The 16,890-nt window shown below is 55.7% G+C and overlaps 1 protein-coding gene across 4 annotated transcripts in view; it reads right to left on the bottom strand.

The window, feature by feature from the left end:
- Positions 1-5,314: 5,314 nt before the first annotated feature.
- Positions 5,315-16,890, bottom strand: part of FHL3 (four and a half LIM domains 3) — a 31,052-nt gene continuing 19,476 nt past the window's right edge. For 2 of the 4 annotated variants that reach the window (XM_069802818.1, XM_069802815.1), the window contains exons 2-6: positions 10,037-10,221; positions 9,782-9,956; positions 8,970-9,139; positions 8,602-8,788; positions 5,315-7,320 (exon numbers count right to left, since the gene is read on the bottom strand). In XM_069802818.1, coding sequence (XP_069658919.1) covers positions 7,169-7,320; positions 8,602-8,788; positions 8,970-9,139; positions 9,782-9,956; positions 10,037-10,192 — 840 coding nt within the window. In that variant the 5' untranslated portion in view covers positions 10,193-10,221 and the 3' untranslated portion in view covers positions 5,315-7,168. The remainder of the gene's footprint in view (positions 7,321-8,601; positions 8,789-8,969; positions 9,140-9,781; positions 9,957-10,036; positions 10,222-16,890) is intronic. The other 2 variants (XM_069802817.1, XM_069802816.1) reach the window with 1 other exon arrangement.

Genomic DNA, 16,890 nt, shown 5'->3' with positions numbered 1-16,890 from the left:
AGGGGACACAAGTCTGATGGCTGAGAGAGAAAAGGGGCTGGAGTGGGAACCCCAGCAAGGGGCAGGCAGGCCCCCGTGGCCAGGAGCGGGGCCCTCTGCAAACAGCTTTCAGCAGAGTGGCAACTGCTTATGCTTCCTAGTCTAGTAAATCAGCATGAGAGTGTCATGTTGTATGAGGCCATTAGCTTAAATTATACTCAAATAGTTAGCAGTCACCCAGAAAATGCTGGTTTATGCAGAGCAGCTGGGCTCTGTGCTGTCCTGGCTGCACAGAGAGCTGGGGTGGGTGTGTGGCAGTCACTGCCGGGAGAGGAGGGAAAGCCTCATGCTCAGGAGAGCTGCAATGCTCCACAGCCCTGCCCATCTGCCAGGAGTCCTGCCTGTCCCTCTGTGGCAGCGGCTGGACCCTGGCACCGCAGCAGCCCAGCCCAGCCCCGCTGGGCGCAGGGCCCGGGGGGGTTCTGCAGGCAGGAGCCCTCCCGGTGGCTGCCTTGCAAGCCCCTCCAGGCCTGCCTGCAGCTCTCCCCAGTGCTGACCATATGTGGTGGCACAGACTGCCCCGAGGTGCTGGTGCCCCGAGGTGCTGGTGTTGGATTTGGGATCAGGACTGACCCCAGCCTTGGAGGCACAATGACCTTTCTCGAGAAGCATCAGCAAAGTGGAGAAGGCAAAGTTAAAAGCGGGAGATCCTTGGGAAACCATTCCCATCGCAGCAGGCAGCAGCCTCGGGGCAATCTTGAGGGGTGGGAAGGTGCTGGGCTGGTGTCAGAAGGTGGGAGAGAGGGGAATGGAGGAGAAGAAAGCTAAATAGATACCCAGAAGTCTTGTTCCAAATAGTGCTAGCACGGGTGCTTTCTGTAGTAGTATGCATGCACAAATGCAACTGTGTGCACTCTGAAACAGCCTTGGCACCTGCTGGAAACTCAGCACAGCATTCAGCCTGGTAGCACACATGCCTGAAGTCCTCCTAAACATGGGCAACTGCTCCAAAACTCGCTCATATGCCCCATGCAAGCACAGGGCGTGCACACAACACACCCTCCCTGCAGCCACACAGCAACTCCACCCTGCTCAGCATCCTTCAGCCATGCACCCACACGCCACCCTCCACATACACGCTCTTCCCCTCTGCCACGGCATTGCTGCAGAACATGCACAACAAGGATAGAGAAAACAGGAAGAAGTACTTAGAAAATGTCATGGCTTTAATTACCCTTACCAAAATTATTGTGAGCTTGCTTAAGTAAACATTCGCCCTGCCACGTTCCAGGACCCGTCTGGAAGCAGAAGGCAGCCTTCAGGCAGCATCGGGGCCCCAGCCGGCCTGCCTTTTGGGGAGCACTGCTCCTCAGGGCTTGCCTGGGGATGGGGTGGGCAGCACGGGCATCCAGCCTACACAGCACTGGGTGCTGAGAGCCAAGGCAGAGCATGCAGGGACTCTGTGCTACCTGCAAGCCTGCCTCCACCTTGTCTTCCTGAGAAAACTCTTGAGCCCCAGGAAGCAGGACAGACTGGGTCACGCAGGCATGGTTGCTTAGCCCAGACACAGTTGTTATACATAGCGCATGGCTTGTAAAATCACCTCCTGCAGCTGGGCTTGGGGTAAGGGCTGAATGCAGGGCAGGGAGGGAATGCCCAGGCTTGGCGCTGCCAGGCGTCCCTGCTGCCTGTGCTCATCACAGCTGCCCAGGCAGAACTCTTGGCCGCATGGCCAGCACCGTGCACCCACCCCAGTACAAGCCCCCGTGCCCCTGCAGCCAGGGGAGGAAACCCTCCCCATCCTACACAGGTGGGATGCCAGCGGCTGGCAGAGTTGACAGGCTCCAGCAGCATTACATGGTCATGAATCAGAGTCCAAACTGGAACATGCCTGAAAGAAATAAGCATGTAGGATCTGGTATGCAGCCCTCATTGTCTCTCATGGGTCAGAGCTGTTGCCCTTGGTACCTGGGAAGTGCAGACTTTTGTTGCCTGACAGGCTTTCAACAACATGACTGTGCTTGAGTGACACGATCCTGGTGGAAGTCCTCCCACAGAAACCATGGCTGCAACCTTCCACTTTCACTTGGATTTTAATTGCCTTCTTCAGATCCACCCTAAATGTCAGGGAGAGATCATGCTTTGCCCCCACTTTGCCAAATGCAAAGCTATAATTAAATTTTAACTCACAAATAAATTATTCATATTTTTCTACCATGCATGATAAATTACTTTCAGCCAAAAGCAACAACAACAAAAATGGGCTCAATTATGGCAGACAAACATGATCCTGCCCTGGGAACAGCCAATTCATTGAGGAGAGAATGATACTGAAGGTAAGAATACTGTCTTTAATTACTCTCTTGCACTACAGGCTGCCTCAAAGTACGTCATTTCTTCTTCATGAATGCCTGTCTAAAAATAAAAATGGAGATAAGGTTCTGAACTTAGTGTTCTTCCATTTCCCTTTGCATGAAACTTCATCCCTGGAAAGGGAAGGAGCTGAAATCTAGCAATGTCCCATCCAGCCACACGGCCTCTTTATTTTGGGCTGCTGGCGTTGGGAGGGTGGAGGTGGGACAAGATCAACCCCTGTGTCGCCTCCCTCCTCCTCACCCCACGAACTGCAGCGCACCTGGGAGAAGGTTTGCTCCGGTGGGAGGTTTGCTCCAGGAGGTGCCGTTCCATCCCCGGGCAGCAGCGCAGCCCCTGCAGCCCCTCGATTCCATTGTCCCAGCAGCAGCCTTTGTGCCTGTGACTGCAGGACAGACCAGGGAGGGACATCGCACAGTTTTCCTGGAAGGAAACGTGGGATGATGGGAGCAAACCTACTTGTATTGAGCTACCAGTCCTTCCCCACCTTCCCAGGACCTTCACTAGGCGCTGCCCTGGAAGGGTGGGGACAAAGTGACAATAAAAAAGACCTGGGGGAGTATTCACAGGATACCTGCAGGGTTCAGCCTGGCTATAACCACATCCCTACCTCCTAACACTAGAGACACAGGAGAGCTATTGACCCTTTAACACTGGCTCTCCCACCAGCCCTGCGACCTGCAGCAATTGCCCTGGAGACCTGCCTGTTACCATTGTGGGGTCAAGCCCAAGCCTCCGGCTTCACCCAGCACCAGCGCAGCCTCCTGACCGGTCACCTGGAGGGACGCAGGAGCAGCTAAGGCAGGTCCGTGCTCGGTTTGGGGAGCTCAGACAAGGCATTACTGGCACAGTAATCTGACACGCTGTCTGAACCTGTGTGCAGCTACAGCTGGAAAAGGGGCAAACGCCGGCAGGCAGCTGGGAGCTGAAATTAGTCCTTCCCTCCTGCCCAACCGCAGGCAGGAGCAGGCAGAGCTCGCTCCCCAGCCATGCAGCTCTGGGACACCAGTACACGTCGCTGCCGTGCAGACTGTACCCGACATGCCGGTGGCTCAACTCTTCTCTGGGGGAAACTCTGGCTGGAAAGAGAACAAGCCTCTGGGAAGCGAAACCGCTGCCTGCAGTGAGCCCGAGCCCAGAGCAGCCGTGCCCGTCTCCAGGGGGGGAAAGCACACAGCCGGCACATGCCCAGCGCGGGCACCACTGCACAGCCAGCAGTGAGCAGCCATCGTCAACCGTTGTGCTAAGCTGCTTCTGGTGCCTTGGGCCGTGACACAAGGCTGCTTCCAGGCACCAGGGAGCATCACGTCCCTGTCCACGTCCAAGCCCTGTCGCTGCACCAGGCAGCCCATGGCAGGGTTCTGCTCTCACCCCGACACGTGCCCTGGCCCAGAGCAAGCAGCCCTTCTGGGACACCTCGCTGGGGCCAGTGCGGGCAGTGGCTTGGACCTGGCTCTGCCCATCGGGGCTGCAGATGCAGTCCCCAGTCCCGTGCTGGCGGTGCAGGGGAGCACAGCTCGGGCACGTTTGGTTACTGCCGGGGCCTCTTTCTACACCCCCAGTGCTGCCCTGGACTCCCAGCGAGTTTCCCTTCTCCCACTTCACCCCGTGCAGCAGCCCCGGCCCTGCCCTCCCCCCTGCACTGTTCGCCTGTGCTTAATAATATTTTCACGACTGTTTTAGACCCGCACTCTGGGAGTCTCGGGAGATGTTTGTGCATGACATCACCCTCCCCCTCCCGTAAATCAGGCACTGGGCCGTGCACAGCCATGACCCATTCATGACAGGGATAAAATCCAGATGTTCCAGTGCTACGTGCAGCTGGGTCATTTCCTTTTTTGGCTGAAAACGTGAGGCTCTTGAGGCTGACTGAAAGAGGAGCCCAGGGGCCCTTTGTACAGAAACCTTTTGTGGTTAATCCCTGGAAACAGCGCTGCAGAAACAAGGGTTTGTGGTGCTCCTGTGGAGGACAGGCTCAGCTGGAAACCTCCAGGGCTGGAGCTGCTCACTCACCCTTTGAGGCTGAGCAGCAGCAAAACCAGAGCCCGGCACAGGTCACAGGGCAGCAACAGCAACAAAAATCTTACTTGAAAAACCCCATTAGCCACCGGAGAAGGAGCCTTTGAAGGAGCCAAGAACGTGCACGCACAGAGCCAGCGCCGTGGTCCCCCACGGCCCCGCGGGCTGTGCCTGTCGTGCTGCCGGAGCAGCACCCACAGAAGCCACCGTGCAGGGGGAACGGAGAGGGGTGCTGGGGGCTGGGGCCGGCGAGCCCAGAGGAAGTCGTGGCAGCTGTTAGTAAATGTAAAGGAATCTGTGGAAAATAGTTTCAGATGTTAGGGGAATAAATGGCTCCCTGGCTGATAAAAGTGAGTAATGAGCATGCACCGCTTCGGGGAAGGCTGCCAGGAGACCACTGTTACCCCAACTGGAGACTACAGCAACTTCCCCACCAAACCTCCTCCCGAGAGCCTACGTGTGCAGACCGGGGAGTACATATCACAGGGGGAAGGAAGCTTTCCTGCATAGTGGGCTACGATTCGGTATCACAGCGATCCAGGCCAGCTCCCGCAGCAGTGCAGCATCCTGGCTGCTGCTGAGCCTGACTCGACACCCAGCCCGGAGGCATCGTGCCCATGCAGAGTCCTGCTCGGGCCCGTCCTGCAGAACAGCCTGCCCGGACAGACGGCAGGCACAGACAGACAGGCAGCCCCGGCACCAGGAACCCACTGCTGCCCCACAGCAGGAGGAGGGAGCTGCCGTTCCTCCGCCATAACCCACGGGACTGGTACAGCTGATGCTGGGCCTGTGGTTTGGGGAGGGGGAAGCATGAGCACCGGGGGGACCGGCCATCCCCAGTATGGGGTTGGGGGCAAGGACAAAGCTGAGCACAGAGCTGCAACACTGCTCAGACCGTGCTCTGCCGTGTGCCTGCTGTTCAAGAAACACATGAGAGCAAGCATCACTAAAACGGTTTATTATATAAAGCTGTAGGAAATACACAGGAGGCTGAGGTTTAGGACACTTCCTTCTAGAGACTGCTCCAAGCTCCTCAGAATAGCAAACACACAAACTCTGATTTGCCTGCATCAAAGCTTTCAAACAAGGGTTCAACAAGGATGTGAATACAGAGTTAATAACACTTCAACATGCATAACATTTTCTGTTCCTAAGTGAAGCCTGGGGGTGGAGGGGGGCTAGCCCCTTCATCCTGCAGTTGGTTACAAAATGACGGATATTCATGACAAAAGAATACAAAAGGAAAAAAAAAACACAAGAAGATGCTTTCAGAAAAGCACATGGCTAAGCAAGAAAGCAGGGTCAGCTAAGTGCCCCAGCAAGACAGAAGCAAAAGGGATGTAGAGACAAGGCAGGCATGAGCATCCCACTGCAGAGGGGCGTTAGGGGGGCCCAGGGCCAGCTCAGCCATTGGGCAAGGATGGCTCAAGCCCTCGTGCAAGTCTGGAATGGCTCAGGATGTCCTATTTTGCACAGTTAGGGTCAACGCAGGGACTTGGGAGATGCAAAGCCCCTCCTCAGGTCAGCCCAGGTGCACCTTTGCTTTGCTTCTCATTTGGGACACAGCAAGGGATGAGCGTGGCTGGGGGAGCTGCCACTCTCTGCCCGCTGCAGGGGGGACACGCTCAGCCCTGGCAGGAGCAGGCTGTGGACACCCCGACTACTCCCTCGGCTGACCTCCATGCTGGAGCCCTGCGCTCCCACAGAGCCTCCCCTCCAGCGCTCCCACCAGCCAGCGAGTGCAGCCACAGCCTGTGGGCAACGCTCTCCTCCCCGAACAAACAGAAGGTCTTCAGTGTTAGCTGTGCCGCTGGCGGCTGGGCTCAGTAAGGCAGTCCCCATCCCACAGCCCCCCATGAGAGGGATGAAGCAGTGGCTCCCAGCCTTCAGCACACCCTTCTCCGGGGCTCAGCCAGGCACGTCTCAGGGGGGACCACCAGCGGGCCAAGACCCACCATCTCCAGCTCAGACACTGCAGAGGCAGCCGTGGGAGATCATGGCACAGATGGATGGGAAGGGGGCAGGGAGGTGGTGGGAGCAGAACACCCCATACCTGCAAGCAATTTGAGCTCCTCATCCATCTCTGAGTGACAGCATCTCCACAGAGATGTGCAGAGCAAAGGGTCTGGCCCGCAAACGGTGAGGTGGCTACAGAAATCCAGAGGTGGATCCCATCTGGCAGGACACATGCTTTTCTCCAGGCCACACTCCAGCCTGGTGTCCCCAAACCTCCCAAACGGGGCAGAGCACGCCCTTCATGCCCGGGTTGCTGCAGGCCAGCCGCACGTACGGAAAGGCTGTGCTGCAAAGCCATCCGCTACACAGGCCAGCACGGCCAAGCTGCATGGACCAGGAGCTGCTGCCTTGTATCACACAGAGCAAGGGAAGCACATGGGAAAAAGAGGAAAGTCAGCACTTTGCCAGGGGGAGCAAATACATGCTGCCAGCATGCAGATCCAGCAGCCCAACGCTGAAGCTGCTGCTGCTGCCCTTTGCTCAGCTGGGGCCCTGGGCTCAGCTCATGCCTGGTCAGACAAGAAGCAAAAGGAAAGAGTAAATAATGGGGGGCCTTGAAGCTCCTTTTTCAACTTGATTTAGCTTTGACTCTGCACAGAGCCATAGCGTAGCGTACTCTAGCCTTCAGGGAGAGGCACAGGAACCCCCTGAACACACCATGGTTCGGGGTCAGCCCCCATCTCCTGTGCCTTGTGCCCTGCCCCTGAAATGTTGTTGGGGTATCTGGCACAAAGACCCTGAAGAATAGAGAATGCCCCTGCCCCACGGTGTCCTCGGAGGCTCATAGGTCGCTGCTGCAGTCGCGGCACAGGATCTCATCGTTGTCAGGGATGAAGCCTTTCCCAACCAGCGAGGTGTTGCAGCGGGCACAGTTAAAGCAATTATGGTGCCAGTGACGGTCCTCAAAGGAGACATATTTACCACCGCCAAAGCCTACGGAAGGGACAGAGCACAGTATTAGAACCCCTGGGGAAACTGGGATGAACGTCTTGCACAGACCGAGTCGGCCTGTTCATCTCCGAGTCAGGTCTTCACACGCAGTGCTGCACTGTGGCACCCAAACACCCCCCAGTACCAAATACATGTGAAATACAAATCTCCACTCTTGGCGGAGGAAGAGGACCAAAATGATTTCACACCAGATTTTGCAGGGTTGAGATCCCCGGACCAGAATCACCATTTTCTCCCCAGAGAGGAGCAGGGAGCAGAGCTGCACCACCGCAGCAAACGAGGGGCTGTCAGGAGCTCCTGGCAGCACTGCCTGGAGCAGCTCCTTCCAAGGACAGTGCTAGTGAAATCCTGGGAAGCTCCCTCCTGCCACCAAGCCCAGACCTGGGCTCCTGCAGAGGCTCCCCGGGCAGCTTCCTTCCTCTGCCAGCAGTGGGTGGACTTGTGACTGTGACGCCCTTCTCCCCGGGACTGTGACAAACTGATAAGGACCAGACGGGAAGCGGGGTGCCCGGCAGCTGCCCTGTCCTCAGCCAGAGTCATCCTTTGAGTCACCAGCTGATTCATGGCTTTGCCTGCCTTCCCAGCAGCACGAGACACGAGCTGCAAAGGGAAAGGTCAAGTGGGGGAGGACAGGAAGGAGGCCAGACCCTCTCAGGGGTTTCTGCAGAAGACGACCCCCTGCTTCCCCTGTCTTAGGCAGGTGCGACAGGTCCAGACCCCCCTGCAGCAGTTCCTGCTCCAGCTATGGCTGGAAGTCTCTGGCTTTCCCTGTCTGTGAGCAATCTTTCCACAGGATGTGGCAACCAGCCTCAAACAAGGCAAGCTAGAGACACGAGATCACGCTGTGAGGGGTCATTTTGGGAGCCTTTACCCCTGGGCAGAGGGAATTCCTCCCAAAGGGCACAGTTCACTGCTTTGAAAGATGCAGATGAAGGGACACAAGCAGCCCTAGGACCACTGCAACAAAGAGATCCTCTCTCATGGGGTTCCTCGGAAAGCGGCTGCAGTTGTTTCTGTGGGGGACATGCCTGAGGACACTGTGCACTCCCCAGCATTTGTCCTCGGGAGGCCTGAAGTGCCTGGAGACACTTGAGCAAGCCTGCATGGTGGTGGAGACGTGTATGAGCATTGTATGGGCCTGGGTCACACGTGCACTCGAGAGGGCAGCTTCACCCAGAGAAGTCACCGCATGTCTGGAAACAGGGCAGGTAGGTCATGCCCTGCTCTGCAGAAGCGCCCTGTAACCAGGGCCGTTCTGCTCACCTGTGATGGGCTTTGTGCAGGCACTGCACTTCTTGGCATAGAGGTTCCCAAAGCACTTGATGCAGTACGGGTTGTCATCCTGGGAGGTGAACTGCTGGCCAGCCAAGGGGGTCTTGCAGCCTGTGCAGACGAAACACTCCTTGTGCCACGGCTCATCCCGGTAAGTCACTCCTCCCTTGGTCAGGGTCTGCAGGAAGAGAGCGCACACTGGTGACACACGGGCATGGGGAAACGGGCCGCAGTGCAGAACCAGCAGCTAGCCGGGGTGCTGGCACCTGAACCCTTCCCTGGTGGGGCTCAGACAGGGGTGGGGAATGTGCCCCTGGATCAGAGAACTCGGGGGCTTTGGGCTGTCAGGCCAGACATACCTTTTTGCAACGAGTGCAGCGAGGAGCGAACTTGCTCTCATAACAGGGGACACAATAATAATCCTTCTTGTCTGGGATGAAGGATCGCGACCCGATGGGCTGCTGGCAGCTGCTGCATATGAAGCAATGTTCATGCCAGGTTTGTCCGTTGTACTCTAGCTTACGGGATCCTGCAGAGAGAGCCGTTCACAGTGACAGGAGGGAGCAGCACAGGCACACATAGGGGACATGGGAGTCTATGCAGGATACACTGCAGTCCTGCACACCTGGCTCTGTGCCTGCCCTCTCCCAGCAGCGCAGGACCACAGGCAGCTGGGAACAGGAGGCCCCAGGTCCACCCCACAGCCGCAAGGGAAGGGCTGCGGGAACATGCCCCCAGCACTGGCACGCAGGCTGTGGCAGGGACGCGTGTTGTAACCTACATCTGAAGATGGTGCCAGAATGGCCAAGCAAAGACGCTCCTTTGCCTCAGGCTGTCTCCAGAGACACTCACACACCTTCAGTCATTCCTTCTCTTCTCGTCAGCACACATCAGAAAATGCCCAGGAAACCCTTTGTTATCTCCTCCCCAGCTCACTTCCCCATGAAAAAGGGGAACAGACAGACAGGGCAGCTGTGGTGATCACACAGCTCAGGATCCTGCCCTCTTGCCAGACAAGCAAAGTGCCCGGCCCACTCTATGCAGTAACAGTGGAGCAGGAGAGGAGAAATTCAGCTCTCTTCCTTGCTGCCCTAGTGTTGGACCCTGCAGCCCCAGCTGATGCTGCTGGGATCAGGAGCAAACTGCAGTACTCAAGTCTGCCCGCTCCTACCTGGCATGACTGTCTTCTCGCAGGCAACGCATTTGGAGGAGAACTCGCTGCAGTAGCAGTCATTGCACAGCAGCTCCTCGCCTTGGCAGGTGAATGGCTCGTCGGCCAGAGAACGGTCACAGCGGAAGCAACGAAAGCAGTGCTCGTGGTAATGGCGATCCTCGTAGTACAGCTCCTGGGGAGGACAGCCGAGATGAGGAGGGGACCGATGGCCCCAGGGAACTGCCCTGCCCAGCTGTGGGGTCCCATACTCACTCTGCAGTCGTGGCCGATCAGCTCTTTGCATTCGTCACAGGTGTTGGCAAAGTGGGCATCGTAGCAGGGGATGCAGTACGGGCCATTGTCCATCTGGATGTACTTGCGCCCATACAAGGACTCCTTGCAGTTGTCGCAGTCAAAGCACTCTGTCATGGTGCCAGTCTGAGGGCCTCCTTCACCTGCTAAGAGATCAGCGGAGATGCTGGGTCAGTATCAGCTTACACTGCCTGAGATGTCCCTGCACAGCCCTGCCATGTCTGAAGGGCAAGGACCACGAATCCTGCACTGAGCCAACAACAGCCACTATCAGGACAGGACACAGACCTGAGCTGCTGTACCTGCTCTGTGGCTGTATGCACTTCCAAAAAAGCCTGCACATATTCAGGGCTTGGGATGAACCTTGCTTCAGGTTTATACTCAAGTTCAACAGCTGGAGCACTTAGGCACCACTCAGAGAAACCTAGACATGTAAGCGTGCAGTTGAGCTTCTCACTGCCTGCCTCCTTGCTGGGAAGCAAAGTGTAAATGACGACCAAAAGAGACAATTTTTTTGCATGAAAAGTTTTGATTTGGCACTGAAAACAGGACCATGCACACACTGTGTGGGTGCACATCCGCTGTCACATCAGAGAGCCAGCCACCTTGAGGCCGATCTGTCTACCAAGCAGTCCTTCAGAGACCCACGCTCAGCCACCAGCATGGCCCTGGACCAACAGCAAGATTCCTCCTCATGGCCTGTGAGCTGATGCTCTGCCTGATGGGGCTGTCAGCATTTCAAATTCTGGACCTTCTCCAGAATGTTAAAGCAGCTACTCCACAGGGAAGCAGAAATCAGGCACCTCACGCTGTGCCCAGCTATGAAGCCACATCCCAGCAAACCATTTTGCACATGTTGCTCCAACTACAAACACTCTTCAGGGAGAAAGTGTTGGGGAGGGTGGGTGTTTTACAAGCAATAGAGGTGTTGGGGTTCTGCACACAGGAGATCAGACATCTCTCGTTGCACCTCGTCTCCCTCTCAGACAAGAAAGACGTTTGTGGAAGTATTTTGATTTCTTTGGAGCACTAACTCCAGAACAAGAGTATCTTCCTTCTGTTTGGTTTAACGTGGTTATTCCTAAATATGGAGTTTTCCACTTGCAAAATCACACCCTTCTTTAATACAGGTTGCTATCAAGTGTAGACAAGCCCATGGAATTACATCTGAGCAGTCAGCTGCAGAGTGCCGCACGCTGCAGTTTTCTTCATGAACCCACCCACTTCAGAATGAGCTATTCTGGCTCAATCTACACTTTAACATTTAATGGGGCAGGGAGCTCACCGCCAGCCCCTGCACCTCCCTCCTCATGGGCTCCCTGGCTGCAGTGGCAGCCTCCAGGGCAGGAGCTGATCCAGACAGCTCTGACTCACGGCAGTAAGCTCCCCAGGGCTATTCTTGGTCAAGCCACACAGCTCCCAGCTGTTGTCAAGCCTGGTATGTGCCGATAGGACTGCCGGTGAATAAATCTAGTGTTCCCACATGGCTACGTGACCAACAGAGAGGGAACAAAGTCCCTTTTCAGACGCTCTCGTTGCCCAGCTGCTGCCCCGGCCGTTGCCTGCTCCGCTGACCGCTCCGTGCCCTCCAGCGTGGCAGGCTGCTGCACGTGGCTGCGGCTGCGGGAGCAGCTCCACAGCATGCCCCTGCGAGCGGTTGCGGGCTTGGGGCCACCGCTCCACCGAGCCCGTCCTCAAGAGCCCCAAGTGGCAGCCCCAGACTCGCTGCCCATGGAACGAGGTGGCCCAGGCCAGACAATTTCCAGTCTGTTACTGGAGATGGGGCAGCTCGGTGTGGTTTGCACAGGGGAGCCGGATGGGTACCAGGGTGCCGAACTGGAGCTGCTGCCCCAGCTGTGCCCCCAGCCTGGGCTGGCCCCCCGGCACCCCCTCCCTCTGGGGCACCCCATGAGGTGGGTGCTCACCCTGCCTGCTGCAGGCAGCAGCTCCTGCACCCCCCAGCACCCTTCATGGCTCCTGGCTGCTTCTCACTCACTGCTCCTCCTCTGCCGCCCCACTTGCCTTCGCTCCCTGAAGCCACATGGGACCTTTCTCTCTGGCAAAGAATGAAAATCAAATTAATTACCCTCCTCCTCCCAGCGCTGTTGAAGGTAACTTTCCAAGGTGTGTCTGTAATAAAAGGGCTGCTAATGAGCACTCCTACCCTGGGAGCCATGGTACCGCCAGAGCGGGGAGCTGCCACGCTTGCTCAATGGGCTGCGCTTTATCTCTGTGGTCCTGCAATACGAGGTCAGAGGACAGCAGAAAATGCAAGGGAAGGAAAACCAACTTGAATGGAGAAGCCTTGGGTTTTACCAGTGACATGGACTCAGCCTCCTGAGCACTGCTGCACCTGACCCTGACACGGTCCCTCCGGGAGCCCTGGTCCCCAAACTCAAAACAAGGGACAGCATTTCCCTGTGCTGCAGGGGTAGGAGGTGGGCAGGATAAACCCACCAAGGACTGCTGGGGCTCTCGCACCCCCGAACCACAAACCACCGTGATGAGGCAGGTGCTGCTGCCCCAAGCACGTGCCGTCCCCCGGCCCCACAAGCACCCTTGGGACCCAGTGCCAGCCAGCAAACCACAGGAGAGCTACAGCAAGTACAGCAAGTGCTCAGGGCTCTGCTCGGGGACCCCTGCTCCCCTGGGGCAGCTGAGCTATCACCATGATCAACACAGGGATTAAAAAAAAAAAGGTCACAGGTCAGGAACATTTCAATCCCAAATGCTGCTTGTCACCCAGGCCCCTGGCAGTGCCAGTCCTCCTCTCCTCCACCACTGAGGGCAGCTGGCACTCCTGAGCCCACCAAGACCCCCAGCTAGCCTTCTATGGACTGAAGCCCTCGGCCGGTGCTCACCGGCAAGACCGCAGGCAGTGCCAGTGGGTGCCCTGCAGTGCTGCTTTCATCGCAGGGTGTGCAACACAGAGCAACCGCAGAAGAGGAAGGGAAAACCATGTAAACCCTCTGAAGACGATATACCGAGGAAGACCCTAAAGCAGCATGCCATGCTTGCCTCCACTTTGAGTAGTTTCTCCCCAAAGTCTACCTATGTCTGTTGCACGCTGTGTGAGCCAAGCTCCTGCTCTCCAGGCTGCAGGGTCCGAGCGGGCTGGCAGACGCATGGACTGCCAGCAGAGCAAGTCCCAAGAGCGTCACGTGGCCGAGACTGCTACGAGACCATACGGGATCAGACTCTGCACTGCCTTTTCCACAGAAGAAAGAACAGGCCCAGGAAGTTTGCTCAGGGTTATTTGTATTAGATAAGCTGTTTGCTCTCTTTGTTCCGGTCTCACATGCAGTGCTGGGCAGGGGTGTCAAAGCCCTATGCAACGCCAAAGCAAATTCTGCACCTTCACCCCTGAGGACATGGCACTGCCAGAGACCAACTTCATGGAGAAGAAGAAGGTGGGACAAAAGAAATAGAGTAAAAGAAATAGCACAAAAGCCCACAATTTTTACTGTGATTGTAATGAGGAACCTGGAAATTGTCTGCATTTATGATGAAAAGAGGTGGAGTTTTAAAATGCATTAAAAAAAACACTTTAATTGAGCCTCAGATTTAGAAGGCACAATATAGACAGTCACTATGCGTGCTAATTAGCATGTGCTCATACTTTGCAGTCCGCACCACCCTGTAAACATTAGCTGTGTGCTAGGCTGATGTAAGTAACACCCTCAAATGCTAACCAAGGTGTTGCCCTAAAATGACGGGATTCCAGTTGCAAAATGTTTGCTTGCCCATTACCAGATGGCTGTGGTCCCTGAGGGACAACGCCTACTGAAGCAGGTCCCTTGTATGTGGGGGACGGTGGAGCTGGATGTAGGGTATTCTCTCAGCTGTCACGCTAGCTGTCTGAGGGCAAAAATAAACAACAGATATATGCCTGCCAGCTGCCTACCCTTTCCCGTTGACAGATATAGTTGTGCTCATGGAGGAAAGGAAGTTCAGTTCCTCTCCTGTGCCCATGAACAAACAGCCTTGGGAACAAGAGCTCCTCTCACAAACAACATTTAAAGTGCTCCGGGATGCAAATGTGATCAGTCTGGAACAGAGCTCAGAATAGCTTCACGTATGAGAAAGGTCAGCAATTTGTCAAGGACACACAGCAGAGTCCACTTTCTAATTAGAGAGTAACATGCACCTAACACCACCCCAGTGTCATTGTCCACAGCAACACAGCAGATGGCTTAGCAACAGCCCCAGATTATTACATTAATTTCAGTGTCCATAAACTGGGGACCTATTATGCAAAGGAGACAGTACAGACTGTCCAGGGCCAGGCTTCTGCTGCATGCAATCCCTTAAGAGTTTAACCAGCCTTTTGAGACGATTCCTGCTACAATGAACTCCCTCAGCGAGAGGTCCCAGGTATGTGGTGAACCTATGACCCTGTGTAATTTCACACCAGTTTGTTGTTTGTTGTCAGGTCACAACCAGCTGCTCCACGAAGTGATCCTAGAGCAACCCATAAGGCTATTCTAGGGAAACACTTAATCTTTCCAGGACACAGGAAGACCTGCCTTTGACAGTCTGTCAGGTTCCTGCCTATTCTCATCTTCCCTGGTCTGCTCTGAGCACACCTTGTGCAGTTGCAGTTCACACCTAAACAGGCACGCAGAAGAGAAAGCACAGCCTCGCTGGGACAGGCGAGCATTCCCCATGTAGGGATGAAACTATCCAGGGACAAGGCTTTGGAAGACGGTCCTCAACGCGCTCCAAGGTCAGAAGAGGAGAAGAACGCTTTTTGTTCCTGTTGGCTTTCCAGAACCATTATGGGTCCTGGAATCTGCGTGAAATTGTTTCTGCCTGCCACCAACCCTAAAAGGGAAACCAGCTGCTTGCTCTGAGGAGCAGCTCCAGCCCCTCCGTTAGGCTGGGAACGTTTTCAGTCCACAGTTCCTGACACCGCTTCTGCGGATCTGCTCAGGGTCACTGTGCGCCCCAGCCAGGGGTTGGCACAGCCAGCCCAGGCTGTCCAGGGGGAGCGGGGGCTGGCTCCCCGGGGTGCTACGCAGGTCTCTCCGCACTTCCACACGCTGCTACCTCTGCCTGTACCCTCTTGCTCTGCTCCCAAACCCACCAGCGCGGCTGTAGACCTGGCACAGTGAGAACAACATCCCCCATCTGCTGTTACAGGAGATCCTGCTTTCGGGTGAGAGGCTGGAGGCAGCGTGCTAGAAAGGTGCCGAGTGTTTCATCAGGGTAACCCAGCCGGACCCAGCCTGCTCGGAGCACCCTTCGGAGCGGCGTTGCATCAAGCTTTCACCCGCCTGCTCGCAGCACCACTGAGTCACTTGCTGCCCTCAGATCTCGCCTCCAAGCTGCATTCCAGCCTGAGCCTCCCCACGGACAGCTTGGAAATCTCAAGGATGAAGGGCTGCTCTGGGGGGCTCTGGCACGGCGAGGAGCAGAGTCCTCGCCACAGACCTCACCTGGCAGTTCCCCCATCACCAGCACAACGTCATTTCTCAAACATGTAGGGAAAATTCGGTTCTTACAGTTGGCCTCAGAGGAGGAGGCAGGAGACAAATGAATCAGCTGGGTGTAAGGCCACGCAGCCCCCACCTGCACCGCTGGGATGCAGTGCTTACGCACATGCATACACTGAGCTCTGCTGAGCAAGCTGCACCACAGTTGCTTCCCCCAGCATGGGCAGAGCGACCTCCTGCCCAGAGCAGCCCATGACTGCTCCAGGCTCTGCAACAGATTTAGCAAAGTGGCTGGCACAGTTGTAAGGAAACACCCTGCATTTCAAATGAAATAAGTGCTGTTAGAAATCACCCTTGCTCAGCAAGGTGGGCAGCTTCCTGAAAATGCCCACAACTTTGAGAGGAAGAAGTAGCAGAAACTGTTCAAGCACCTGACAAGTCACAAGGTAGACCTAGATTGTCGCAAGATTTTCATGCAGTCTTAGAATGGCAAATTGAGGGTTTCCTAATGTTCAGAAGAGATCTCTGAGGTGCCCTCCATGCAAAGAACAAAAACACATCCCATGGACTCCTCCCGACAGTTCTGCGTATAGATCCAAGTAAGTGCTAAAAGCACAACTGTCCCACAAATGTCTGATCTTACCCTTAAACCAAGGGAATCTCACCTGATGTCAGCCCACAGCCTGCCCAGAGGCGCCCTGCAGGAAGCACTGCACTGTTTGCAGTCGTGACTGAGACATCACACCTGCCCCAAGGCGAGCAACGGCGAAGGGCTGCGGTGCAGGGCACGGCCACCACCACTGTGCTGGACCCGCATGAGGTTGCAGCAGTGCAGGCAGAGGTGTGGGCACGCCAAAGCTGAGCGGTGCCTTCGCACGCAGCACTGCCTGCATGGAGCAAGAGGGTTCCAGGAGGGTGCTGCTAAGGGCAGATACACAGAGCCCAGTCCTACCCAAAAGGAGCCTCCTGCAGAGAGGCTAAAGAGTGAGGTTACAAGTGCAATGAGAGCGCATAGAGACAAAGCCTGGCTCTGGCAGGTGCAAGAAGAGGTGCCCTCTGCCTCAAACAACAGGCTGAGACACAGGAAGCATCTTTATCACTTTTTACATTAGTGACATGCCACAATATGTATGCTAATATTTATTTTCTATATTAGCATTATTCTACAGAGGAGGAGGTGATGGGATGCATCTCCAGGAGGCACCATCTCCAGGAGGCCAGGCTCACTTTCATGCTTTCTTGTAACACCAGCAACACTGATTCTGGGAGGAAGAGGACCACTGACACCTGGTCCAAGTACCTGCTGAATTCTGCCAGACCAGATATACTCAAAAGATCTGGAAAGCAGCAATGATTTTTTTAAAGTTTAAATTAAATTTT

Source organism: Haliaeetus albicilla, chromosome 16 (genome assembly GCF_947461875.1).
Source record: "Haliaeetus albicilla chromosome 16, bHalAlb1.1, whole genome shotgun sequence".
In the NCBI taxonomy this organism is placed as follows: Eukaryota; Metazoa; Chordata; class Aves; order Accipitriformes; family Accipitridae; genus Haliaeetus; species Haliaeetus albicilla.
Note: the sequence above shows the minus strand (reverse complement) of the source record. Positions and strands in the feature narration are given on the sequence as shown.